The sequence below is a fragment of the Vombatus ursinus genome, unplaced genomic scaffold, assembly GCF_900497805.2.
Source record: "Vombatus ursinus unplaced genomic scaffold, bare-nosed wombat genome assembly UNPS02014825.1, whole genome shotgun sequence".
NCBI lineage: Eukaryota > Metazoa > Chordata > Mammalia > Diprotodontia > Vombatidae > Vombatus > Vombatus ursinus.
The window spans coordinates 523,604-550,740 of NW_020954603.1; the positions used below are offsets into that span (position 1 = coordinate 523,604).

The window sequence follows — 27,137 nt, forward strand, 5'->3', positions numbered from 1 at the left end:
CCCCACCCAGGTTACTTGTCTGGTTCAGTTCGATTCAGCAAGTGTTGCTTAACCACCTACTGTGTGCCAGGTTCTGTGCTAGACTTTAGTGATACAGTGACAACAATAAACCCAACTTGCAGCCTCAGGGAGCGTCCCTCGGTATTGGGATTGGGACGTGGGCCTGTCGTACTCTTGTTCTTCTCAGCAGAGTATGGAGATGAGATCCTTGTACTGGTGTTTCTCCAACAGGATGTGATAGCCGGAGGACCCAGCCCCTTGATCTTCCGGAAGCTCAGCAATCCTGACCTGTTCTCCTCAAGTGGAAAAGCCAAACTTCATCGGCAGTTGAGTCAGGACGATGGCAAACTACGAGGCCGGGGGAGCCTGGCCACAGCCTTGTCTTTGTCAGGTGAGTCTCGAGGCTGGCGCTAGAGTCCCCTGGTTCATTTCCTTGAAGTCTCTGTGTCATCTTGAAATCAATCCACCGGTCACCAGGTCTTTATTAAGCACCTACTATGTGCCAGGCCTGTGCCAGTAAACGTTGTCAAAACAAAGAAAAAGCTCTGTGCTCCCAGGGAGCTCCTACTCTAATGGGAGACAGCATCCCAGTAGCCAGGTGTGAACCAGTTAGCTCCGTGATAGCTGGAAGATGTCAGAGGGAAGAGACGAGCGGGGGGCTGGCAGAGGGCTCCTGTAGAGAGAAACCTGGTGGGGAGAGCATTGTGGGCCCGCATTACATAGTGATGGTGCTGGCATTTCTAGAATATGTCAAGCTTTGCACAGTGCTTTTTTTTTTTTTTTTTTTTTGGCTAGGCAATGGGGTTAAGTGACTTGCCCAGGGTCACACAGCTAGTAAGTGTTATGTGTTTGAGGCTGGATTTGAACTCAGGTCCTCCTGAATCTAAGGCCGGTGCTCTGTCCACTGCACCACCTAGCTGCCTCCGCAAAGTGCTTTTATAAATATTCTCTCGTTTGATCTTCATAAATGAGGGAGGGAGGTGCTGTTGTCCTTGTTCTACAGATAAGGCAGAGTGAGTTCTCTGGGGAAGTCAGCTAGCATCTATGTGAGCCCAGATTTGAATTTGGAGCTTCTGACCCCAAGTCCAGTGCTCTTTCTCCTCTGCCACCTTCAGCAGTCAGCTCTTGTTAGCCTCAGCTATAGGGCTGAGAATCCCTTGTGCCTGGGCCAGGCAACCTGACTGAGCACATCTTCTCCTGGGGAGGGGAGGGACCCCTCGATTTTGCCTTTCTTGGAGGTTGAGTGGAGTCTGGGGGAGCTCTCTGGCTAGGGAAGCCTGAGGACCGGACTTGGCATCCCCACTGTTCCCCCAGATAGGCATATGACCTTGGACCGGCAAGTCCCTTCACTTTACTTATCTGTCAAATGGGCTGGGGGTCGGGGGAGGAGGGTCTAAACTTTTTTGATTCTCCGTACCCAAACTGGCTGGGGAAATTGAGGCATTGCCACAGGTGGATTTTCATTTGTCCTGGGCTCCTGAGGGACTCCTTTGGGAGGGAGGGAAGGTGTGGTCTTGTGGGCTGCCTGGTTGGTTTTCAAAGTTGTTTCCAGATGTTTCTGTCAATCAGTTAGTCAGCATGCATTCATTAGGTACCCACCATGTGCCAGGCAGCGTGCTGGTCACTGGGGACACAGAGACAAAAAGCGGGGCAGTCCCTAAGTTCAGGGAGCTTGCATTCTCTGGGCGGGGAGAGGCTGAGTACACACATCACTCCCAAGCATTACTTAAGTGCCTGCTGTGTGCTCGGGACTATTCTAGGCACTGGAGATACAGACACAGAATGACTTTGTCCTAGATAAACACGGGTAACAAGGCTGCCGTTATGTCTGCTTGTGTCATTGCAGCCACAGCTGCTTGACCCTGCAAGGTTACTGATGGCCTTGTGAAGCAGACAGGGCCAATATCAACCCCCCCATTTTAAAGATGAGGAAATGCCATGTAAATGGTGCGACACTGGTTGTGGTCCAGGCTCAGGGATTGCCTTGCTGAGTGGCAGCCCCCCTGGCCATTGGGCAGTGTGGTCAGACCATGCAGAGCAAGTGCTGGACGTATGAGGCAGAGAGATGCTTCTGGAAGGCTCTGGCAGAGAGTGACTGGGCAACTTTGTGGTGCCCCCGGTGACCTGCATGCTTCCTGGCACAAAGTGGGATTATAAGAGATGCTTGTGGACCAAATGAGGGAAAGGGGTTTTCCAGCGGGAGAACCGTTCCACGGCTTTCTGCCTGGCCGGAGAGGCCTCCATGACCAGCCGCTGCTGACAGCCCAGGCCTCACTCTGAGAGCTGGGGGTGGGGCCTGTTGGTGTGTCTTTGCCCAGGGGCTGTGGAAGCCTTTGTCGGCCTGAGCTCAGGACCGTCCCATCCAAACCAGGCCTCGGGTGGTGGGAAGTTTGCCGAGCCCTCCTTTCTGGGCTCCTACGAGGCCACGGGTGTCCAGCTCTTTGTCCCAGCCGCATCCCTCTTTCTGGACCCTTTTCTTGAATGTGGTGCTCATAGGCCCTTAGGCGCCATGCCTCCCCTCATCCTTCCAAGGCCCTAGGTTTATTTAAGGTGGGATCTGCCCTAGCCCTTTTACCAGACTGTAATGATTCTCTTCCTTGCAGGCAAGCAGCTGCTGCCATTGTCCAGTGGAGGGCTCAGTGGCATGGGACAGCCAGCCTGGCAGTGCTCAGGGGAAGCCTCCAACCTGGTCCGCATGAGAAACCAGTCCCTGGGGCAGTCGGCTCCATCGTTGACAGCTGGCCTGGTGAGTGTGCCTGAGTGCTCTATTGTTGCCTCGGGACTTTGGGTTCGATGATTTTGTCCCCCTCTCTGGGGTGGTGGTGGGGGCACAGGGTCAGCCTCACATGCCCAGGGAGCTGGGCTCTCCTCTCACCACTCTAAAGAAGCCCAGCCTCTGTGTGTGGCCGTCCAGGGGTGAGGGGCTCAGAGATGGGCACTGAGCTGACGGCTCATTGCGAAAGGCCTCTCTACTCTCCACTCTGCCCTAGGCTCCTGCCTGTGGCAGCCCTGGCTGAGGTCAGCAGAGGTCAGCCCTCTGACCTGGGAGGCAGGGCAGAGTGGGAGGGAACTGGTCTCCTCTCCTCTTGCTTTTCTGCTGGCCCCACAGACTAACACTGGGCAGCATTGCAGAGTCCTGTCATGCTCAGGTTCTGTTCCTTTTTTAAAAAGCACCTACCTCCCAGGCTTTTTGGGGAAAGAATGAGATGTTTGTAAAGCATTTTGCAAACCTTAAAGCTCTCTCTAAATGCTAGTGATTTGCTGTAATTTCTCCACACCCTCTATCTTTCACTCAGTACTTAGGGCCCAGGACGATTTCTGGGCTGCTCTGGCTTGGCAAAGAGGCTTTCTGGCCTCACTGGGTAATCCCATGCCTTGCTCATCCCTGGGCTGCATGAAGGCTACCGTGTCTGTCCTCTCTGGCCTGCTGTGTCCGCCAGGCCCAGTGCACTGTGGATGCAGGACTGAGTGCCCTGGCCCCTGAATCACTGTGGCCTCTGCAGATCCAGTTGGGCTCTGGGACCCTGAGGCTGTGCTTAGCTACACTTGCTTCAGGAGAAAGATGCTGGAGTAAAAATCTTCCTCCTCAGCAAGACTTGGGTAACATAAGTCACCTTTCCTGTTGTCTTTCCTGGACAGGGCTGGACATGTGGAGGCCCACCCTGTTCTTTACTGGGGTTTTAAGGCAGCTTTTACAGTGATATGCCATTGCATCTTAATATCTTCTTCTTTTTTTTTTTTTGGTGAGGCAATAGGGATTAAGTGACTTGCCCAGAGTCACACAGCTAGCGAATGTTATGTGTCTGAGGCTGGATTTGAGCTCTGGTCCTCCTGACTCCAGGGCCAGTGCTCTATCCACTGTGCCACCTAGCTGCTCCAAGTGTCATTTTCTTACGAGCATGTCTCATTAGTTCCAGATGTTAGAGATTTATCCATTTTAGGAAAATCAGATATCAGGTGTGAAAATCCCTGAGCTGTGGATGGGGGAGAAACTTTCAGAATTAAGGCTGTCCTGACCTGCAGTCAGTCACTCAGTCAGCAGGTACTGGTGAAGTGCTCACTCTGCCAGGCACTGTGCTGGGCTGCCCTCAGGAACTTGCATGCCAAAGGGTGACATGTAAATAACTGGTACATACAAGACATGTGCAGAGTAGACAGGGAAGGCGCTTGGAGCCGCTGGCTGTGGGGTGTGAGGATGGGTGAGGTGGGAGTCTAGCCAGGAGCTGAGAGGCTGAGGGGAGAAGGGACCGTCAGGCAGAGGCACAGAGCTGGGAGGTGGAGCTGTGCTTGGGGGGAACCTTGGGCTGGGTATGTTACTGTAGACCATCTTTTTGGGCATGGCTTGGATTAGCTGCTGCTGACATCCCCTCCAACTTCAAATTCTGTGACTCCGTGAGTAGCAAGTGAGTATGAGTGGAGAGGCATCAGATAGAGAACCATTGCAAAGGCAGGGAGGGCACAGGTTGGATAGACTTGAAATGCCAGGCTGGGGAGTTTGCTTTATCTTATGCTGAAGAGGGTCTTCCTTGAGTTTGCCGAGTTGGTGAAGGGCTGACATGCTCAGATCTCTGCTTCAAGAAGATCCCTTTGGCGGCGATTTGGAGGCTGGGTTGGAGTGATGAAAGTCTGGAGGAGGGGCACCAACCAGGAGACAGGTGCAGGAGCAGTGTGAGGTGATGAGGGCCTGCTCCGTGGTGGGATGGTTGGAGTGGAGAGGAGGGATATCAAAATGGAAACGACCTAATTGGGAAGCTGATTTTAATATGGGAGTGAGGAAGACTGAGGAGTTGAGGAGGACGTTTCGTTGGGAGCCCTGGGGGACTGGGAGGATGGGAGTTCCCTCAACAGTAATAAGGAAGGTTGGGGAAGGGGGCAGGCAAGAGAATGATTCTGTTTTGGACATTTTGAATTGAAGGTGTTTATGGGCTATCCCGTTTGCAATGTCTAGTGGGCAATTGGAGATGCGAGACTGAAGCTTGGCTGAGAGCTGAGGACTGGTATGTGGAAGTGGGAGTCCTGCGCACAGAGATGGTCATTGGGCCCATGGAAAGGGACGAGATCAATGAAAGAGAAACAAGGATTTGGATTAAAGCAGAAACATTTCAAGTTCCCCAGCTTTGGGGTGTGTTAAAATGTGCTCGTTGTTAATTTCGAACGTGGACTCTTGGACGTCCAGAGTCACTGCTGAGTTCTTGGGTTGCTGGTTCGCAGATGTGTTGCTGGGGTTCTTTCTCAGCCTTTTTCCAGGATAACTTTCTCGGGCTTTCAAGGTTGGCTGCATCTACATGAAACAAGGGAGAATGAGTGAAGGCTGTCCCCGGGAGGGCCGAGGACCTCAGGAGATGGCACCCCTTCCCTGGGGCAGCCCCCACCAGGTTCATCCCCTGGTTTCTAACCTTGTGCTGTAGAGGCTCGGGCCAGCTTTTAAAAAGACATGGACAAAGATAGAAACAGGGAAGGGAGCAGGACGAATCTAAGAGCATGTCATGCCTCCTTGAAGAGGCAGCATCGTGGAGGTTTGGGCAGAGAGTGGGATGTGGAGTCAGGAAGACCTGGATTCATCTCTCAGCTCCACTGCTTAGCTCGGTGACTCCGGGCGCATCAGCAGCGCCGCCAACCCTGCCTGCCTCATTTTCCTCCTGTAGAATGAGGGCCTTGGGCTTGATGGTCTCTGTGGTCTCTTCCAGCTGCAAGTCTAGGGCCCTGTGAGTGGTGTCGGGGGGCTGAGTGGGTGTTCACATTGCTATTGGGGGGACAGGCCCATTGCTCCCATGGCTACATGGAGCTGGGCCCTCTACTTACTGAGGGAGGAGATCTCTGCCGGAGAAACATGAGAACCAGGTTGTTGAATAGTGAGGGGGTGCCCTGCACAAGTCTGGGGGTGAGGGGGAGAAGAGGACCTGTAGCCCCAATCTGCAGGAACTGGAGGTGCTCAGGGCCTGAAAGAACTGGTGAATGACCTTGTGGAGCCACTGCCTTCCAGGATGCCCAGGAGGATTTTCAGAGAATGGGACAGGAGTGATGGCTTCACATTTCGGCCCATTGAGCTGGTTTTCAATTCTTGTTTTTAAAGGAATGGCTCTCGAGGCCTTCTCCAGTGGTAGCACATTGGTGACCAGCTGTGGACAAGAACCCTCTCCTACCCCAGGGGACCTTCTCCAGCTCAGACCCGGCCCCACTGCCCCTGACCAGGCTCCCAGAGCTTCTCTGCCCTTCCTGGTGGTGAGGGGTCCCTCCCAGAACACAGATTACCACCTGTTGTGAAGCTAGATGTCAGAGGGGCATGGTCATGGCCTTTCTCAGTGGACGTCTCCTCATCCACTGATGCTTAGCTGGACTCACTCGTCAGCAGTTGGCTGCTCCTGCCCACCACACCCTCCCCATTGCAGTGATCGTAAGCCTCCAGCTTCTAATCTCCAAGCCCGTTCCCCATCTCCCCTCAGCTCTAGCCCTTGGCATCCTTGACTTCCGCAGCATTCCCAGCATCCTGCTGCAGATCTGCCTGCCCCTCCCACTGCTTATTCTCCTTCAGGCTTTTATGACCCTTCTCTCCTGGTTTGTGTTGGACTTGGAGTCAGGAAGAGTCCAATCCTACTTCTGCTGCTAGCTAGATGGAGGATCCTTTTCTCATCTATAAAATGGGGATAACAGCAACTACCTCTCAGGGTGGTTGTGAAGATCAATTGAGATAAGCCAATAGTAAACATTTTTAAGCACCTACTATGTGCCAGGCTAAGCTGCTACAGACACAGAGGAGAAAAAGAAAGACAGTTCCTGCCCTTGAGGAGCTTAGAACCAAGGGGATGAAGGCAACACACAAAGGAAGGCTGAAAAACCTGAGTGGGGAGGGGGAGATGGGAGGTGCCCAATGGGTGGAGAAGCTAAATAGGCCCAAATAGAGTAGCGGCAAGGAATGAGGGCAGGAGGGCCTGGCTCTCCTGTTTCCACTTCCATTTCCTGAGCCATTTTTGGTTCCGCCCTCCCGTCAGAGGGGCAGAGAGTGAGATGGGGCGTGAGGGCCAAGGCTGATGCTGAGTTTGCAGGAAGAGCCTGGGAGGATGGTGGCCGGAGGGATGAGGAGACAACGCGCATAAAGCACTTTGCAAACCTCCAAGTGCTTTCTGAAGACCATCTGTCTGACCACTCCTCAGCTCTCCAGGTCACACACTGACCACAAGGTGGTCCCGGGCTCTCTCCTGGGCCCCTTCTCTTTTCCTCTCTACTATCTCACTCAAGGATCTCATGGCTCCCATGAGTCCAATTATCATCTTTATGTTTGATGATTGCTAATGTTTTTTTAAAAGTATTTATTTATTTTTAGTTTTCAACATTCACTTTTACGAGATTTTGAGTTAAATTTTCTCCCACTCCTTTCCCTCCCTCCTCCCCAAGATGGCATGCAATCTGATATAGGCTGTACATGTACAATCATATTAAACATATTTCTACATTAGTCATGTTGTAATGAAGAATTAGAATCAAAGGGAAAAACTGTGAAAAAGAAAAAAAAAGGAAAAATAGTATGTTTCAGTCTGCATTCAGACTCCATAGTTCTTTCTCTGAGTGTGAATAGTATTTTCCATCATGAGTCTTTTGGAGTTGTCTTAGATCCGTTGCTGATAAGAGCTAAGTCTCTCAGAGTCAGTCATCGCACAGTGTGGCTGTTACTGTGTACGATGTTCTCCTGGTTCTGCTCCTTTCACTCAGCAGCAGTTCATGGTTATTCAGACTTGTGACCTATGTATCATCCTCAGTTCTTGAGTACCACTAGGCTTTATTGCCATACTTAACTCCTTCCCACACGCTGCCCCATCCAGCTCTCACTTGTCTTTGAATGCATGCCCTATCTCCTGATCTCCTGCCTCCTCACTTTTGCACGGGCTGTCTCCTCTGCCTGGAATGTTCTTCCTGCTTGGCTGTATCCCCTGGTTTCCCTGGTTTCCTTCGAGACTCAGCTCCTCTCCCAGCTGCTGCAGGACCCTTGCCCAGCCCTCCACACCCAACTGCTAGAGCTTTCCCTTGGAGCTTTCCTTCCATTTACACTGTATTTATTTTGTGTGCATATAGCGATGGGTGTATGGAGTTGTTCAGGGAGACTAACACCTCCGTTGTGGGACAGCTTGCCAAACTCTTTTTCAGGGCTGCTCATCCACCTTTGGTGTCCACCCGTCACCCAGCTCTAACCTGTGGCTCTAAGAACCCTTAGCATGCGCAGCAGCCACACCCCAGGAAACCATCTCAGCAGACGGGATAAGCCAGACTGAGGATATCCGACAGGCCTCAGACCCATCGGATGAGTTGGGGGTGTCACCCCAAGTGTGTGAAGACTTTCTTTGGTGGGATTGTTCTAGTGGCCATGAAGGCAGATGAAGACCTAGAGCTTGGCCAGACATCAGAGACGCCCAGGTCATCCGCTGCATCCTGGGCCATCGCCAGTCATCTTGACGTCTGTCCTGCCACTGGACTTGGATGACTCTGGGAGAGAGAGTGAGGCTGATGACTTTGTGCAGCTCTGCCTCACTTAAATTCGGCTCCCACGTGTGATGTCACAGGTCCTCTTGGAAAACAAAAGACAAACAATATCTAGTTTCCCTGATTAGAATGTGAGCTCTTTGAGGTAGGGACTGTGAGTTTTCGTTGTTGTTGTTGTTTTGTTTTTATTTTTACCTTTCTTTATGCCCCTTGACACAGAGGAAGCATTTAGTCAGCGTAGAAAAGGACTCAAAGAGCCAGCCCCAGCACGAGCAGGTTCTGGGAGATGGACCTTTCTTTTTTGGACAAGTTCCTGAACAGGCAGATCAGAGAGTGGAGGAGCGCGTGTTTGGCACAGTCTCTCCTACTCTTCTTGTGGATGAGATGGGGAGATTTATTCTAGACCTGTGGTATGAAACCAAGATGGAAACGGTCTTAGAAAACCACAAATTAACATTTTCTATGTTGTGCTGTATTTGTATTTCTTTCTCAGTTACCTGTTGGATGCCTCTGTCCTAGCCTACGATACTTTTGTGTGAATTCAGAACCTGTTGACTGACCAGACCCCAGGAGTAGTCATTAATCATTTAATGTCAGCTCTGAAGGAGGTCTCCGAGGAAATGTCCCAGGACCTGTGCTTTGGTTGGTGGGGTTTCATGTTTTTATCCATAATTTAACTGAAGGCAGAGATGGTAGCTCATTCAGTTGGCTGGGAGGGACCTTGGGTGACAGAATCAGGATGCGGGAGACACTTGACAGATGAGAGTATCATTTTAAATCAAATTTAAATTCGATAAAAAACATGTAATTTCTTCTGCTTGGGTTCAGAAGATCCACTTAATAGATCCAAAATGAGGGAGGTAAGGCTTGACAGTGTTTTGTCTGAAAACTTTTTCAGGGTTTTGTGTCACTGCAAGTTCAGTGTGAATCATTTTGGGGGGAGAGATGGCAGGAAAAAGCTAGTGTGATGTCAGGTTGCATTGGGTGAGGGAGGCAGGTGTCCACTCCGCAATCCTCCCTGGGAAGAGCAGCTGTGGAAGAGGGGTACCCTCTGACTCCTCTGGTCCCAAGATCAGGGGGCTTTTCACTGTGAGCAGAGAGGCAATGAGAGGTGTGCAGATCAGTGTCCTCTCAGCTAGATATTATCAGTGTATAGGGGCATACTCAGTGCTCTGAGCAGAGAGCATGTCCATTTGGCATCCTGGAAGGCTTCATGGAAGGAGCAGAATGTTATTGAATCACAGAATCCAGGAGTCAGAAGGAGATCACTGTGTCCAACCCTTATGTGACCAAAAATCTCTCAGCCCACAGATTTCCAGGGAGAGGCAACCAGCTCTCTCCTCAGGCAGCCGCTTCAACTGTGGGGCCGCTTTCCTGGTTAGGAAGGATGCTTCCTGCCTCTTTGCCCCTTCGCCCCCGGCTCTTGGTTCTGCCCTTTGGGGTCACACCGAACAGGACTAATCTTTGTCAAACAGGACAGCCTTTCACATCTGAACAGGACTAATTCATGTCAAACAGGACAGCCTTTCACATACTTGAAGGTGGCTCTCACGGCCTACTCTTCTCCATTCTTCTGGTGTCCAGATGGCTTGACCCCAAGGCCCTTTCTTTGGAAGTCCTGGGACTTCAGTGTGGGACCCGAGTTGTGCGTTTGGGAGGTTGACCTGGCTGTATGTGTAGGAGGGAGAGGAGGGGAAGCAGGAATGAGGCCTGATCTGCAGTGGGCAAGGGGGGTAAGATGTCCAGACAACAGGGGCTGGCCTGGCCTGCTAATAGCCCACTCTGCCAAGTTCCACAGAGCTGTGACCAGAGTAACCTTTGTCCTTTTGTCATGGTACAGTGGGTGCTTAATAGTTGCTCTTTTAACTGGTTTATAATAGAGCGCTCAGACAGCAGTGATGAATGCTAGGGAATTGTCCCTGGATTTCTCTAAGTGAGGAGCGTCAACATTTGGTCTTCTGGTAGCGGGGGTGGGATGGGGAGGTGCAGAACTGGGGCTGGTGCCTTTTGCCAGACTCGACTGCAAACTTTGTGGCTTCTTTTCTGCTGGCCCCTACGGGCATGGTTCTTAGAATGTAGCTGAACCAGTTTACCCAGCATTCCTGAAGTGCCTGCCCCCTCCACCCCAGGGCCTGGGCTCCATACCAGGCCTGCAGAGATGAACTGTGGAGACGTTCTGAGCGGCCTTCCTCTGTGAATGGAGAGAAGCCTCTGCTCATGGGGCTCATGTGGACTGGCTCAATCCAGCCCAAGCCCAGGCCTTTGTTGGGCTCCCTGGAATGAGCCATGCCACTTAGTCCTGGGAATACACAATAAAAAGAGCTCTGCCCTCAAGGAGCTTTCACTCTTCAGGCAGGCGAGACTGTCTGAGGAGAGTGTCTGGGAGAGGCCTCATGGAGGAGTGGCAGAATGTAAGCCGCTTTTGGTCTGGGCTGACCTTTGGTTCCATTTGTGTTCCCAGTGTTTAGCACAGTCTGGCACATAGTGCTTAATAGATGCTCATGGCCTTGGCATCTCCATGTGACATTTCTGTGTTGATGACTCTTTAACCTGCGTCAGGTCTCTAGACGTCCTAAAAATGTCCCAAATAGACTCATTATCTTTTCCCCTGAACCTTCCCCTTGTAGAGGGCACCACCCTCCTCCCGGCCCTCAGGCTCACCATGAGTTGTCCTGAACTCCTCATTGTGCCTCACCCCCCCACATCTGAGCTGTTGCCAAGGCCTGTGGATTTCACCTCTGCAATGTCTCTCCTCTGAGCAATGCCCCCCCCCACCTTGGTGTAGGCCCTCATGACCTCACATCTGGATTACTGCAATAGCTGTTAGGGGAGTCTGCCTGCCTCAAGTCACTAAAGGGATTTTCCTAAAGCTCGGGTCTGATCATACCACTCTCCTACTCAGTCCACTCCAGTGGTTCCTAACGCCTCCAGGATCAAACACAAAATTCTCTGGCATTCAAAGCCCTTCCTGACCAGGTCCCTCCTCCCTTTCCAGTCTCTTGACACCTGACTCGTAGACCCAGTGACACTGGCCTCCTGGCTGTTGCACTTACCAGACCTTCCATCTCTCAGCTCTGTGCGGTTTCTCTGGCTGTGCCCCCTGCCTGGCATGCTCTCTCTCCCCACCTTCACTTCCCAGCTTCCCTGGCTTTCTTCACGCCCCAGCTTATCTCCCCCCTTCTACAGGGAGCCTTTCCCCAGGGCTTTCCCTCAGTTGATTGTTTCCTGTTTATCCTCTGTACATCTTTGTATGTATTTGTTGGCATGTTTTCTCTCATTAGATTGTGAGCTCCCTGAGGGCAGGGACTGTCTTTTGCCATTCTTTGTATCCCACAATGCCCGGCACATAGTAGGTGCTTAATAAATGTTTATTGACTAACATGTTGACAGTATTGAGAGGCTGATATTTTGTCCCTGAGGCAACAGGGATCTGCTCTAGGTTCTTGAGGAGAGAGTGACAGGGTCAGACTTGTACAGTAAGGGGGAAGGCTGGCTAGCAGTTTGTCTGAAAAGGATCTGGGGGTCTAAGGGCAGGCACTGCAAGCTCTTGTGAGCTGACAGTGTGATGTGGGAGCTGAGAAAGCTTGAGTCGACTCGGGCTGCATGAAGCTTCCAGGAACCAGGAAGGAATAGCTTTTCTGTCCTTGGCTCTGGGGAGTGTTGGGCTCATTTTCAGGCGCCCAGGAGAGGGTCCTTAAGAGAGTAGGGCAGACTGTGGTCTGCAAGGCTGGCACATAGAAAGATTGGTTGGTCAAAGAAAATGGGAACATTTCTCTTGGAGAAGAGAAGACTTGCAGAATGTAAGAGCTGCCTCCTGATCAATGGGAAGGAGGGCAGAACCAGGAGCAATTGGGGGAAGCTAAAATCAATCAATCCCTGAACCCTGATTAAGCATCCTTGGTGTTGCGGGTACTGCAGCAGGCTCTGGGATGACAAATGCAAAGGAGGAAAGGGGCCTCCTCCCGGTAAGCTGATATTCTAAGTGGTGGTGATGGGGGTAAGGATGAGGGGGGACGAGCACTCTAGAAGTCTCTACAGAGTAAAAGTGTAAAGAGAATAAATACAACAGGGTGCAGTGGGGCGAACTAGAAGGGAGGCCAGTGAGGAGTAGAGACCAGGGAAGTCTTGGTGGAAGATGGTGGCTGAGCTCTCTCTTAGAGGAGGGGTTGCCTTTCCCCCGGGGGCTGGCCAGTACAAATGAAGAGGAATGGAGGTGGGAGATGGAGGGTGGCAGGTGAGGCCTACAGAGCCAAGAACAGTTTAGTTGGAACCAAGCGTGCGATGGGCTGGGTCCGGGGGGGCGGCAACGGGGGGGGGGGGGGGGGCTTTACAAGCTAGACCGAGGGGCCTCTTTGGGATCCTGGAGGCAATAGGGAGCACTTAGAGTTGATTGAGGAGAGGAGAGGTAGTCAGACCTACCTGAGCAGAGCAGGTTCCAAAGAGAGTGATTCAGGCTTCACGTCAAGAAGCATTTTCCAACTGTGAGTGTTGTTCCAAAGTAGAATGGGCTACCTGTTCTTTATGGTGGGGTTCTTCAGTCAGAGGCTGGATTCCAGCGCTTGAATTCTGTGCATCTCTGAATGGCAGCGCGAAGCAGGATGAGTGGGCTGGGAATTCAGGCCAGGTGGTTTGGTAGACAGGATGCAGCTCTGCTGCCCTCTGGTGACTGTCTGGGGCAGGGCAGTAAGGGGCCATCGAGACCCTGGCCTCTTGGAGGGACCATGGCTTCCTGCCCCTTAGGCCTCTCTCCCAGCCTGAGGGGAAAGGAGCAGAGGCCAGAAAGACAGGAGCTTGGTGGCGAGCAGAATCACTGTCCCACTTTCAAATGAATTCATGCAATTTGAGATGTCTGGTGAACAAGGGAAATGAATCTGGAGTCCATTTGGCCAAAACTTATCAAATACCTTCTGTGTGCCAGGCCAGTGAAAATCTTTGGGATAGACACCAAAGTGAAGCCAGGCCTACTTTCAGGGAGCTGACATTCTAAGGGAAGAAATAAACTGTATACAAATAAGAGACTATAAAGTCATTTGGTGGAAAATCAGGATAGGCCTCATGTAGGAGGGAGCATCTGAGCTGGGCTTTAAAGGGAAGATGGGGATTCTTTTTTTTTTATTAATTTATTTTGATTTATCAATAATCACTTCCATATGCTTTTGAGTTTAAAATTTTTCTCCCCCTTCCTCCTCACCACCCTCCGCAAGACGGCGCACAAGCTGATATAGGCTATACATATACATTGCTATTAAACATATTTTCACATTAATGATGTTGTAAGTAAAAATTAGAACCAATAGGAGGAACTACCAGAAAGAGGAAACAAAACTCAACAGAAGAGAAAAAAAATAGCAATTCAAATTCCCTAGTTCTTTCTTTGGATGTGGATAGCATTTTCCATCACGAGGCCTTTGGAGACGTCTTATATCCTTGTATCGCTGGGAAGAGTTAAGTTTATCAATATTAGTCATCGCACTTAGAAATTTTGCTTCATTTTATTCTCACAACCACCCGGTGCTGTTACTATCCCCATTCTACAGTTAAGGAAACTGAGGCATAGAGAAGTTGTGACTTACCCTGGGTCTCATAGGTAGTAAGTTTCTGAAGCTGGGTCTGAACTCGTCTTCTGGATTCCCAGTTCAGTGCTCTTTGCACCTCACCACCTGCTGCCTCTTTTTTTGAGCCTAGAAATGACATGGTGCTTTAGCTATACCAATTTGGCAGGTATGTGAAGGGTGGATTAGGGAGGTAACAGCCTGGAGACTAGAATAGAAGGCTATTGGGGCGGCAGCAGCAACCAAAACACCAACAGAGTGGTCCAGGTGAGAGCTGATGATGATTTGAACTGAAGTGCAGTGAGAGGAGAGATGGAGATCTGCGTTGGGTCCTCGTGTTCATCGGAATCCTTAGTTCTGTTAAAGTTGTTTTCCTTCATAGTTTAGTATTATTGTATACATTGTTTCAGTTCTGCTCACTGGTGCATGCAGAATTTTATCTGTGGTATTAGTGCAAAGTTCCCCTCACCCCCCAGCCCATGCATATGTATTCTTCTGATCATGCCTGCTCAGTGCCTAGCATATTGTAAGTGTTTAACAAATGCTTGTTGAATGAAAGTATGCATTGATTTTATTTGTGTAAAAGCTTTAGTATTTTATGTAATTGATCAAGATTGTCTAAAGCTTCTTTTATGATCACTTCTGTGGTTTTCTTTGTCGTCTTTCTCTCTAGCTTGGAGAACATAATCATATTTGTCACATAGAAGAAGTTTGGTAGTTTCCTTTCTGTATTTTTGCGAGTAGTTCACACATAATAGAAGTTATTTTAAAATGTTTGATAGAATTCACTTGTAAATTTATCTTGACTATAGTTTTTTTCCTTTATGACTTGTTCATTCCCCCTTCTGAGATTGAGTGCTTTGGATTCTCCATTTTCTGTTTTGTTAATCTGGGCATTTTGTAATTTTGAGAATATTCATCCGTTTTACTAAAGCTTTTAGTTTTATTGCCATGTAATTGGTGGTTTCCCTCCTCATTTCTATCCCTGGAATCCCCAGCTTCCTTCAAAGGGCTAAAGTCCTATCTGTTAAACTTCCTGGCCATCTCCTCACTGTGAAGCTTACATCCTGACTATCACCCTCTTTCCCCTTTTCCCCACCACAACCTTGGTTCTTATCCTTGGGTGCTCTGCTTCTGATACTTTCTCTTGTCCAGAACCAGGTCTCCATGCTACTTCCTGCTCATTTTAGCACTATGCCGCTGCCCATAGAAATCCCTCTCCCTCTTTCCACCTTCTGTTTATCTGTCTCTCTGTCTGTCTATCTGGCTGTCTGTCTGTCTATCCATCCATCCATTTATTTATTTATAGGAAACCTACCTGATCACTGCGATTGCTTGTGCCTTCAACAAAGAAATCACTTTGTACTACATACTTTGCATATATAGTTTTTGCATATAGTTTTATTTTGTTTTCTGTGGAACTTTTTTTTGTCTAATGCAGTATAAACTTTTTTTGGGGGGTGGGGGCAGGCAATGGGGTAAAGTGACTTGCCCAGGGTCACACAGCTGGTAAATATCAAGTGCTTGAGGCTGGCTTTGAACTCAGGTCCTCCTGACTCCAGGGCTAGTGCTCTATGCACTGTGCCACCTAGCTGCCCCCAGCAGTATAAACTTCTTAAGGGCAGGTGCTGGTTTCCTTTTCTCTTTGTATCCCAAGTCCCAGCCCAGTGTCTGGCTCATAATAGGAGCTTAATGGATTCTCTCCACCCTCCCACCTTGAGAGTATGCTTCTGCGCTCTGGCCTCCAGTCTCCAGTCTCCATCTTTTCTGAGTGCTGATGTTCATTCACTGTATCTGCTTTTCCCTGTCCCTTCCTGTTCTAGCTCTGGGCACAGTGATAAAGTCCACATGACTATTGCTGAAAAAGTACGTGGGCCAGTCTTCTAGCCTTTATTTCCCCTCACCATCCCTGCCTGTCATTCCCCTGGTCACAGCTCCCCTTTGTCTCCCTCCCCTCTCCACATTGGGATGTCAGAAGCTTGGAAGCCGGGATTCCCTTTGCTTGTGACCAGGACTGCTGCTGTCTGTCCTGAAACCGTGACACAGAACCAGCTAATTGGTGACAGAGCTGCCAAATGACATCTGATCCTACACCTAACGCTATGGTAGGGGTCTCTTGGTATTTCTTTTTGCCCAGGTTTTCGGTCCCCACACCATCCCCGGGCACTGAGCTGCTCCCTGATGTCACTGCTGCCGCCACCCTGTGCCACTTCCTTGCACTGTACTGGACTCCTGGTCATCCCCCATCCCAGTGTCTACAGACCTCTCAGTTTATCTCCCTAAGCTCTCCTGGGTTGGAAGAAGGACTCACTGATTTTTTTTTTCTTGATTTTCTGCTCAGAATTTGGTTTGGTGCATATTTTAGGTCATTGAGGAAGAGGTTCTTGGGGAGCTGTGTCCAAGTTGCTGAGTTCCTACTCTGCCATCTTAACTCTGCTCTTCTAGAGCTGAACTTTTCCCGGAGGACTTCCACGGCCTTTCTTCTGGATGTCAGGACTCAGTGGCTAGTTGGAGAGATGAGAGTGTATGTGGCCTAGCCCTTACCTTCCCAGGTCTCTAGATGAGTGGAGAGAGAGGGGCCCAGTCTGCCCTGAACACCTTGCCCTGCCCACAGCTGGAGGCCAGGTGGTATTTCCAAGCCTCCGCGTACACTAGTGTTTGTGTATTTTTTTTTCGTTTGTTTATGTACTTTTTAAAGAAACTTCAAGACGGATATTTCACTGTCATTGAACAGTGCTCGGTGAGCCTCAGGCAACCTCGTCTGCTCCTCATGTGGGGCTGCTGACTGGGTAGAGCTGAGTGATCTGGTCCCCAGGGCCTCAGTGGCCCCATCTGGGCAGCTCTTCAACTTCTGCTGTTTCCCCAACCTCCCAGCACTTAGAAATGGGGGTTGCGGAGCTGGTCTCAGGCAGCCGTTTCTTGCTCCATTTAACTTACTGAGATGTGGGGGAAAGAACATGTGTAGCTGTGTCCCGTTTTCCAAGCACGCGTGGTTGGCTTTCTTCATGTCTCCCTTGGGGATCTCATCAGCTCCCATGAATTCAATGATCATTTCTATGTTAATAATTCTTAGATCTATTTATCCAACCCCAACCTCTCTCTTGACCTCCATTTTCATGTTTGTGACAGCCCGTTTTGCAGAACGTCTTAAACTCAGCATGTCTGAAATGGCATTCGTTGTCTTCCCCCCTCCCTCAAACCCTCTCCTCTTCCTAACTACCCTGATCCTGTTGAGGACACCATCATCTCTTCCCAGTCCCACAGGCTTGCATGCTAGGCATCATCTTTGATTCCTTACCCCCTCACGTGACTGTGGTGCCTTAGAACCAACTCTCGTACACCTCCTTCTCTCCTCTGCTGCCGTCATCCCCTGCTGCGGGTCCTCATCACCTCGTGCCTGGATTGTTGCAGCACCCTGCTGCTGGGTCTGCCTGCTTTGAGTCTCTCTCCTCTCCAATCCACCCTTCACCCAGCTGCTGGAGTGATCTTCCTGAAGGTCTGGTCTGGTGCTCTCTAAGCTTGGGGACTCACTCTTACTTCCAGGATCAGGTAGAACATCCTCCGTTTGGTGTCGAAGGTCCTTCTGAGCCCTGTCCCTTTTCAGCCTTTCTAGTCTTCGTACACCTCGAGGGCCTGGCCCTTGCCCCACTCCAGCGACGCCGGCCTCTTGGCTGCTCCTTGGCATGCCGTCTGCTTCCAATAGGATGTAAGCTTCTTCTTTCTTTGTATCCCCAGCATTTAACACAGTGCCTGGCACGTAGTAGGTTTGTTGACTTGACCTGAATTCTGTGATTTTCAGTCCCCTCACCATTCCTGGTCACTCTGCTGTAGATGTATCTGTATCCTTCCTAAACTATGGCACCAAGAAGTGAGCCCAGCCCTCTGGATGAGAGATGAGCCAGGCAGGGAAGAGCAGCTTTATCACCTCTCTCAGCCGTCTTAATGAAGCCCAAGATCACATTATTTTCTTTTACCCCCAAAAGCCAGGCATATTTTCGCCTTTTCTCTTCTTTTACCTATTTAAGAAAACAACTTTTTGGATGCCTTTTATTTTTTCATCGAAGGCATTTCTGAATATTAAATCACCCCCCCTCCCCACTGCCCCACACCCATTGAACCCTCCCTTGTAAGAAAGGAAAGCAGCTTGGCCTGAGCAGCTAGTTCTGTGACTTGGACTGGTGATGTACGCGGCATTCTGAACTCCCCCAGCCCTGACGTGCCCAGAGATTGTTCATTGTCTTTTCTCTGTTTTTAGTTCCCTGAGTTTAGTTCCGTCAGTTTGCTTTTGGGGGGCTCTCTGTGTACATGCCCAAGAGCCGGCCTGGCCCCCTTTGGATGGGTCCTGTCACACGGACTCTCCTCTACTTTGTAAGCACCGTTACCATCAGGATAGGCCAGCTGGGTTTCAGCAAAGCATTTGAGAAAGCTCTCTAGCAGGTCTTGTGGAAAAGGTGGAAAGACAGGGATATGCTCCAAATTGGGGGATTGACCGGTAGCAAAGGGCTGCCATCGTGCCCAGAGTGGCTGGCTGGCATCCTCATTCAGCCTGCCTGGTCCCTGCTCCTGGCACATTTGACCTCAGCCTGTGCCTCCCTGGCCCCAGCTTTTCAGAGTCCCTGGGGTCCTCCCCTCTGTCCCACCTGGGTGTCTAGCCTGGGGCTCAGAGCATGGCATCTGCCCTCCACAGCCTGGGTGTTCAGCATTGAGGTGGCCCTCTCAGCCTGGAGCCCACTGTTTATTTAGCTCTTTTTAATGTTGAAGCAGCCCACTGCTTCCATCCCAAGCTGGTTATGTCCGTGAAATCATCAGTTTGGCATTTCCTGTATTTGTTTACATATTTGGGTCATCCACTGAATCCTGCCAGGACCAGCCATGTGATGGGGTGAGAGACTGTACCCCTCTCCCCAGAGCCGCCTTTGTTTCTCTTCTGGCCAGCCTCTGTGGAATGGTCCAGTGGGACGTGCCCTCTTCTTCTATTGCCCTGTTCTTGTCCCCGTGCCAACCAAACGAAGCCATCTCTTCTGTGCCAAATAGACCGTCGTCGTGTCTGGGGAGTAACGTCCACATGCGGGGTTTAGAATTCCCACACCCAGCCTCCCACCTACCCATACGGTGGACATAGCACCAGTTTGGGTCTCGGCTCTGCCGCTCAGTAGCTGGGAGGCCTCCTGGGGCCTCTGGCCTGGACTTGATGTCCTGGGAGGCCCCTTCCAGCTCTGGATCTCTGATTCCCCGACCCTGGCGGTGAGGATTGTGAGGCAGAACGCATCCTTTGAGTAGTTGTGAGGAGGGTGAGCCTGGAGTCCGTTTGGGTTATGTGCCTGGCTCTGAGTCTGGACTGCTCATGTTTCTGTACGGTTCACCTGACTGTGGTATGGAAGAGAAATTTTGTTTGGTTCTAAAGCTGACCTTTGCTAGAGCAGGAACAAGTATCATTCGTCTGCGTCCTACACAGAACTCAGGGCATGGGGGAGGTGGCAAGGGGGGCATTGAGGGTCGTTGTGGCTCAGGTCCACTAGAGAGAGAGAGCATTCTCAGCAGCTGATTCTGTGTCCCAGGGCAAAACTGTGGCAAACAGCACCCTGTCCTCGGGTTCCGGGCTGCTCTGGAGGGGCCTGAGGCCTTGAATATTGATAGAAAAGGCTGTGGCCCGCGGGTGAGTATGCTTTCTTTCCTTGGGTCAGACTACCCACAGCCATCTCCAGATGGACCAGAGATGTCCACAAGCGCCCTGTCTGTCGGCATGATGCCCCTCGGCATGGCAGGAAGTCCTCTTGCTCCCAGTGACAGGGCTCACTGTCTGTCCCTGTGGGTGAGGCGGTCTGGCCATGTTCCAGGCCGTGCTCTGAGGGTGGGTTGCTCTCCTCTGCCTTATCCCAGAAGTATCTGTGGCTCCATAAAGACAAGATGACTGACCTTCTCCAAGGAGTAGGAGTTCCCAAGGCCACGCATCCAGAAGGGGCTGTGGCCTGGAATGTGACTCTTATAGTCTGCTTCATTCCAGGCATTTCAGCAGCATTGATTGCATACACTGGGCACAAGGCTCTTTCCAAGAGACTGTCCAGGTTAGTGGGGACCTTTTTGCCAGGGTGGAAATTGGTATAGTGAAATGCATCAGACAAAGGCCGATATGATGTTACGGTGTGCTCCATAGTCTACATGTTTTCTTGGGGGGGACCTGCTTTCGGGGTGTTTTGTCATCCAGAGGCCGCATTGGGGGACTTTCAGCATGGAAGCCAGACAGAGTAGGACGTGTTCTTAGGTCACAGGTCACTGGGTCATTTTACCAAATGGCCAAGGCCAATAGGAGAGGAAGAGTCCATTTCCCTCCTGCCATCGTCTTGGAGGTATTCAGTTTTCTTTTCCTGTTCACTGTCAGCATCAGAGAACTTGTGGGGTAGCCTGCTGCTTACCTCACCAGATGTGGCCCACCCTGCTGCTGCCTATGGACGTGCATGATCCTGCTAAGCACAGCAGAGCCAGAGGCTGTGACCCCACAGGCAGGAAGGTATTTTTGTTGTTGAGTCGTGTTTGACTTTTTGTGACCCCTTTTGGGGTTTTCTTGGCAAATACACTGGACTGGTTTGCTGTTTCTTTCTCCAGCTTATTTTACAGATGAGGAAACTGAGGCACACAGGGTGAAGTGACTACTTGCCCAGGGTCACACAGCTCCTAAGTGTTTGCACCACCTAGCTGCCCCTAGTTAGGAAGGACATTGACAAATTGAGGTGTCCAGAGGAGGGCCCAGAGTCCATGGTATATGAGGACCTGGGGATGTTGGCTCTTGAGAGTCAGAGGCTAAAGGGGATGATGTGAGAGCTGCCTTCTAATGTTTATAGGACTGTTATGTGTGTGGGGGGATCAGGCTTGTTCTGACCCGCTCCCACAGGGCGGAATCAGAGAACTATGTGAAAATCATCCAGGCTGATGTGAGCACGACAAAAGAGAAAACTTGCCAGCAATGAAGGAAGCTGTGGTGAAGGGCCACCAAAAGGTCTTGTCCTACCAGAAGGTAGCCCGTCCCGGGTGTGTGGTCATTTAGCCAGTGCCACCCTGCCCCCTCCTCAGTCATTTAAGGCTCTTTTGTCTTTGTGTGTCCCCATCAGTGCTTGCTGCAGTCCTAGTGTGGAGGGGCCACTCTCTTCCTGGGGGGCCTTCAAGCAGAAGCTGGATGGAGAGGGGCTCTGCAGTAAGGCTGCTTAGAGGAGGGGGAGCCCGTTTGTGGAGGGCCTTGAGTGCCAGGCTGAGTCATCTGTGTTATTGTGGAATGAGAGGTGAGACCTGTGCTTGTTCTGAGCTTGTAGGGGTTCTCAGGTGTGTTCAGGAAGGACTGAGACAGAGGCTGCAGGACTTGATTGGTGCCTTGCATTTTGTTTTTTTCTCTCGGGTTTTTTTAGAGGCTAGAGAGGAAAGGCTGCAGATGTTCCATCCCACATTTGATGCCTCGCGTCACTTCATTAGGCCTGGGTCACTGAGCTTCAGAAACTGCTTGTGGTCGGCTCTGCCCACAGTCCTTTTTGTTGCCTCCTTGTGCCTGGGCTGGCAGAGAAAGCGGTTCCTTGGCCTCCTCCTGCAGCAGGGTTTGTCCAGGCTGCCTGGAGATGGGAGGCTCCCTTGGCAGCCAGGCTTGTCAGGAGATGCTGTCTGAGGGCCTTGCCAGGCCCCCCCACCCCACCCCAGCGGCCATCCCCCATTCTTCTGATCCCTTGCTCTGGCTGTGTTCTTGTGTCTTCTTTTTCTCCCAGATGCCCATTTTTCACGTGACAAACCCAAATCTGTTTGGGGGTGCCCTGTGGCAGAACTGTGAGACTCAGAATCAGGAGAACCAGCATTTACTTTCTCTGGTCTTGGTTGAGGCAGAGGGAGTGTGGCTCAGTGGCTACAGCATCAGGACCCGGGTTCATTTCTACCGATGGTGCTTCCTCCCTCTGTGGCTTTGTGCAGGAACCTCATTGTCCTTGGTGATGAAGCAGTTGGGTTGGCCCAGAGGGAGTTGAGGAGAGAGCTCGTATTACAGCCTATGGATTTGGAGCCAGGGAAGACCTTGAAGACCAGCTGGAACAATGGCCCAAATCTAATTAAGGTGAAATGTAATCAGGGCATGCTGGTAACGGAGTACCCCCATACCCACGTGTGGTCCTACCAAGGCTCACACATCTCTCCCTACTGGGTGGGAGCAGCAGGATTAGACAGTGGTTGGTGCGAACACGGCTACCCCAAACTCCTGGCATCTTGGGCTAAGCAAAGTGCCTGGGACCACAGAGGGTTCTTCCTACAATAGGTAGAAGATGGCACTTCTTTGGAGGCTGGGTCGACAAACTGGCATCTGTCCAGAGGACTCACCAGGGAAGCAAGGCCCTGGGGTCAGGCCTTACGGGCAGCAGTCGAAGGTAGGGATGTGTAGCCTGCAGAACAGGACAGTCATCTTCAGGTGTTTGAAAGGCTGTCTACGGAACAGACGCTGTTCTTGTTCAGCCTGCTTCCAGAGGCAAGACGAGGCCCAGTGGGGCCCAGGTCCAGCCTGTGGACCGAACGTAGGGTTAGCGCTCTCCCACCATGCAGCAGATTTCCGAGGGAGGCCACTCTGGGCTCCTTGCATTCAGTGCCTTCTGCATTAGACTGGACCACAGCTTTCCTCTTCTCCTCCCGACCCAGATTCTGTAGAAAACCTCAAGGATCTAGCTTCCCTGAAGAGGAAGTTGGCACACCCTCTACCTCCCATGTCTCCCCACCCCGAGAGTCTGTCAGGCAGCTACTCCCAGTTCCCCCTGTCTCTGTCTTGAACGGACATGGGTGTCTGTTTGTGGTCTTTCCCATTAGACTGTGAGCTCCATAAGGGCAGCCACTCTGGCTTTGTCTGTCTTTGTAGCCCCAGTGCTTAGCTCGGTACTGGGTACACAGCTGGTACTTAATTGTTGCTCATCACCCGACTTCCATCACAGTTCTGCCCATCTATTGCTCAGTAACGTCTCAGCTCCTTTTCTTGGCGTCTCGGGCCCTCTATGATTTGACTGTGGCCAACCTTGCTAGCCTTCTCTGAGGCTGCACCCTCTCTGGGTGTGGCTCACTGCTCCTTCTGCCCTCTGTTTGCCATGCCTGGACTGGACTTGATGCCTCTGGGACCATTCATATCTGCCGTTAATGTTCCTCTTCCAGAAAGCTTGCTCGGATTGCCTGCCTTCTACAGAAAGCTCTCAGCCCCTTGCTGACCCTTCCTCTCCCTTGCGCCTGTCACCTCGTGACTTGTGTCTTATTCGTGTCTGTATCGTTTCCCCCATTGGATGGGAAACTCTTTGAGGGCTGGGCTTTGTTTTCTTTCTCTCCCCCTCAGTGCCTAGCACAGGACTTTGTAGAGAGTAGCTGCCTGGTCAGGTTGTGGCATTTAATTTGGCTGCCCAGAGTCAGAGGCTCCTGACCCTCCAGGAGGTAGCCAGGGGCAGGGTCTCTTCTCTTTGGGGTCAGGGAGTCAGCTCGGCATTTATGCAGTATCCACTGTGCTGTGTAGAGCCCAGCCCTGTCCACGGGAGACCGAAGGATCACCGATGGGACAGTGGAATGGGGAGGGTGTGGTGTGGACATAAGTAAGTGTGATACAGAAGGGAGTGTCAGGGCCACGGACAGAGCCAGGCAGGGGGCTTGGTTAGGATCTGAGGGAAGTGGACGTACTTGGGCCGCTAGGATGAAGGGGCAGAATTGTGAGACAGTGCATCGAGGTCAGCGCCATTTTGTTCTTTTGTCTTTCTCAGGAGCTATGAAGCTCACCCTGCCTTACCTGGAGTGAGAATGGGTGGCTAGCCCTGGGCTCCCAGGGTTCCTGCTGGCCTTTCTTCCCGGTTGCTTGTTCCTGAGCCTTGCAGAGACGTATGGAGCCATGCCTAAGATGTGCTGGCCTGCCGTCCTGTGTCTTCAGGCCATGGACATCCTTAATTTCTGCTTGAGCAGCTAGAATCGTTCAGGGCAGCTTTTACTTAAAAGGAAAAGCCAGTGAATCTGCACTCTGATTGGAGGCCTGGAGGCTGGGGATTTTTCAGAGGTAGGAAGATAAAGGGAGAGCCTGCTCGGTGCCCAGCTCGGTGCCCGGGCTGGGGATTTGATTGATCTGGGGAAAGTCTGTGCCTTCAGTCACGGTGCAGTGGCTGGGTGCCTTCTCTCAGGCTTGCTTCGTGTCCTCTACAGGTTGTATCTCTTCCTTGCTCCGGTGCGTCCTGGGGAGCACATGCTGCCCAGTCCCCCTGGCATCTTCCCGGGCACTCCTGTGGTGACCTGCCCTCCTCTAGCCCCTGGCTCCAGCCTGTGCTTGTCACTGCTCTTTTTGTCAACTCAATTCTTCTTTGGTAGAATGGGTCTATTCTTTTTTTTTATTATTATTCTTTTTATTTTTTTTAATTTAAAAACTTTTTTTTGAATGGGTCTATTCTTATTTGCATTGCCTGCCTCCAAAGGTAGTTGGAGAGATGTCAGCTGGGACTGCTGTGGTCTTTCTCTGTACCATGCTCTTCCTGTGCCTGGAGAGATGGGGGCGCCCCTTGAAGGCTCTCACAGCCTGGGCTTGGGATTGGGTTGTGAACCGGACCTGGGATATATCTCTGGTAGGCCGCCCAGGGTCACATCGCCACCAGTGGGTGTCAGAAGTGAGACTTGAACTCTGGGCTTTCTGACTCCCAAGGCTGGTTCTGTCTACTTGGCCACACTGCCTCTTGTCAGATGAATTAGTCTAAGTTTTTCTTTGTATCAGAACTGTGAAACTCTCCTGGCGAGTCAAGACCCTTGAGTGATGCCAGTCAGCACCTGGGGCACCGGGAGGTGAAGGGTCCTGGCATGGTGTGATCAGAGGGGAGACTCCTGGCTCCAGCCCTGACTCCCTGCCCATCATTGTCTCTTGTGAGCTCAGTCAAGCGCGTCATTTTCTTTGGACCAGGCCTGTGATTTCAGGTCACCCAGACAGCGTTTGACAGAGAGGCTGCGGACCAGATCTCTGACCTTGAAGGCTGCCTTGTGTGCAGCAGCAGTGGTCTCAGTTTGACCAGAGAGGAAGCGGAGGCCCCGTCCAATGAAGTGACTTGGCTGAGGTCCTGCACTCTCGTCACAGTTGGGATTGGAACCCAGGTCTTTCTGCCTGTCTTCCCAGAGCTCTTTTCATGGCGTGACACTTCCTGTATGCCCTTTGGAAAGCAGTTTGTGGGTTGTCTAGGGAGCTCCTTGTGGAGAAGGGGCTGGTGACATGAAAAAGGACACTATCCTCAGGCTCCCTGGGAGGCTTCAGGACCTTCGTGGGACCTCTGCAGGACCCTGGCTTTCTGCTCCTGCAGAGTGCATTCTTTCCCTTTTGGAGCCCTTTCTATCCAGACATGTTTTCCTGTGACTGCCTTCAGTGAAATGCAGGCTGTGGGCCCTGAGGGCTGGCCTGCTGGGGCTCTGAGGATGGGGAAAGAGCTGGGTTTGACCTCCACGGTGCCTCCTGGCCAGCTGGATTCAGGCCACGGACAAGACTTGCCTGCTAAGCTTAAGCCTTTCCCTTGACCTTTTCCTTCCTCTGTTCCCAGATCCCAGACCCCTATCAGGAGACCTGGCTTGTAGGCTGACCCTCTGATGTTCAGTCTGGTGATACCTTACTGGCTGCTGGGGATACAACACAGGAGTGACAGGCCTTGCCCTCAAGGCATTTATATTTTTTTGTGGGGCTTGATAGGACACAGCGTGTGCACAGATAAGTTTAGACACTGAAAGTGGAAGAAGGAAAGGGATGAGCCCCTTGAGGCATAAAGGGGCAGGCTTCTTGGAGAAGCGGACCCTGGAGCTGAGCCTTGAAGGAAGACAAGGATTCTGAGAGATGGTGGTAAAGGAGGCCCTTCCAGGTTTGGGCAATGGCCTGGCTGGCTTGAGGGAGGAGGGGAATGAAGAGCAGGGATCAGGGAATGACCAGCAGTTTATTTTGGCACAGAACACAAAAGTACAGGGAAGTGTGAAATGAGGTCCAAAGAATGGACAGGAGGGGCCTTAGATGCCTGGCTAAGGAGCTTGTCATGTTTTATTGAGAAAGTAACCGGGAGCATCTGAAGGCTTTGGAGCAGAGGAGAGGGGTGTGGTCAAGCCTGGGCTGGAGGACAGTTACCGCGCCAGCTGTGCGTAAGGGGAAAGCCTGGCAGCAGGGAGACCAATTAGAAGGCTATTAGAGTAGTTCACAGTGCCTGGCACATGATAGGCACTTAATAAAAATGTTTGTTGACATGACTAATGTGAAGATATGTTTAATATGATTATATATGTAGAGCCTATATCAGATTGCATGCTGTCAGGAGAGGCAGGGGAGGGAAGGGGAAAAATTAAAACTCAAAATCTTATAAAAGTGAATGTTGAAAATAAAAAATAAATTTTTGTTGATTGATTTTGTCTTTTTGTAAAATTATATTTTATTTTAAAAAATAAGCAGAAATCTGTTTTCTGTCCCTCTCATCCCATGTCCTTTTCCCCAATCAAGAATGAAAGAAAAACAAAACCCTCGTTACAAATATGTAGTCAAAACACATTCCTGATTTGGCTATGTCCAGAAACTATAGATCGAAATCTATATATTTCTTCTGCATTCTGAGTCCTTCACTTCTCTATCATGAGTTGGGTGATAATGTTTCATTTTCAGTCCTCTGGAATAATGGCTGGCCACCAGAATCCCTAATTTTTTTCAGACTTGTTTGTCTTTACAATATTGTTTTCTTTGTATAAATTGTTCTGGTTCTGCTCACTTCATTCAGTATCAGTTCATACAAGTCTTCTCAAGTTTCTCTGAAACAATACCCTTCGTTTCTTACGGCCCATTGGAATTTCATCACATTCATAGACCATGACTTGTTCAGCTGTTTCCCAATTGATGAGCACACCTTCAGTTTTCCATTCTTTGTCACATCAAAAAGAGTGGCTACGAACATTTTTGTATGTCTTTAGTTTTGCTTAGGCCTAATCCCCCTTTAATTTACCCTCCCTCCAATTCCCCTTTCTCCTCTTTCTCTCCTATTTCCCTTGTATTTTTGTACTATGGCGTGTGTGTGTGTGTGTGTGTTCCTTCTTTGTCTAGTTCAGATGAGAATGAGGTTCAGAGGTCATGCTCTTCCACCCCTT

At 50.8% G+C, this 27,137-nt stretch overlaps 1 protein-coding gene across 8 annotated transcripts in view; it reads left to right on the forward strand.

Moving 5' to 3' along the window:
• The first annotated feature begins 309 nt into the window (after positions 1-309).
• The window catches only part of MAST2 (microtubule associated serine/threonine kinase 2), a 139,720-nt gene continuing 112,892 nt past the window's right edge, over positions 310-27,137 (forward strand). For all 8 annotated transcript variants that reach the window (XM_027838191.1, XM_027838190.1, XM_027838192.1 and 5 more), the window contains exons 1-2: positions 310-391; positions 2,604-2,746. In XM_027838191.1, coding sequence (XP_027693992.1) covers positions 2,645-2,746 — 102 coding nt within the window. In that variant the 5' untranslated portion in view covers positions 310-391; positions 2,604-2,644. The remainder of the gene's footprint in view (positions 392-2,603; positions 2,747-27,137) is intronic.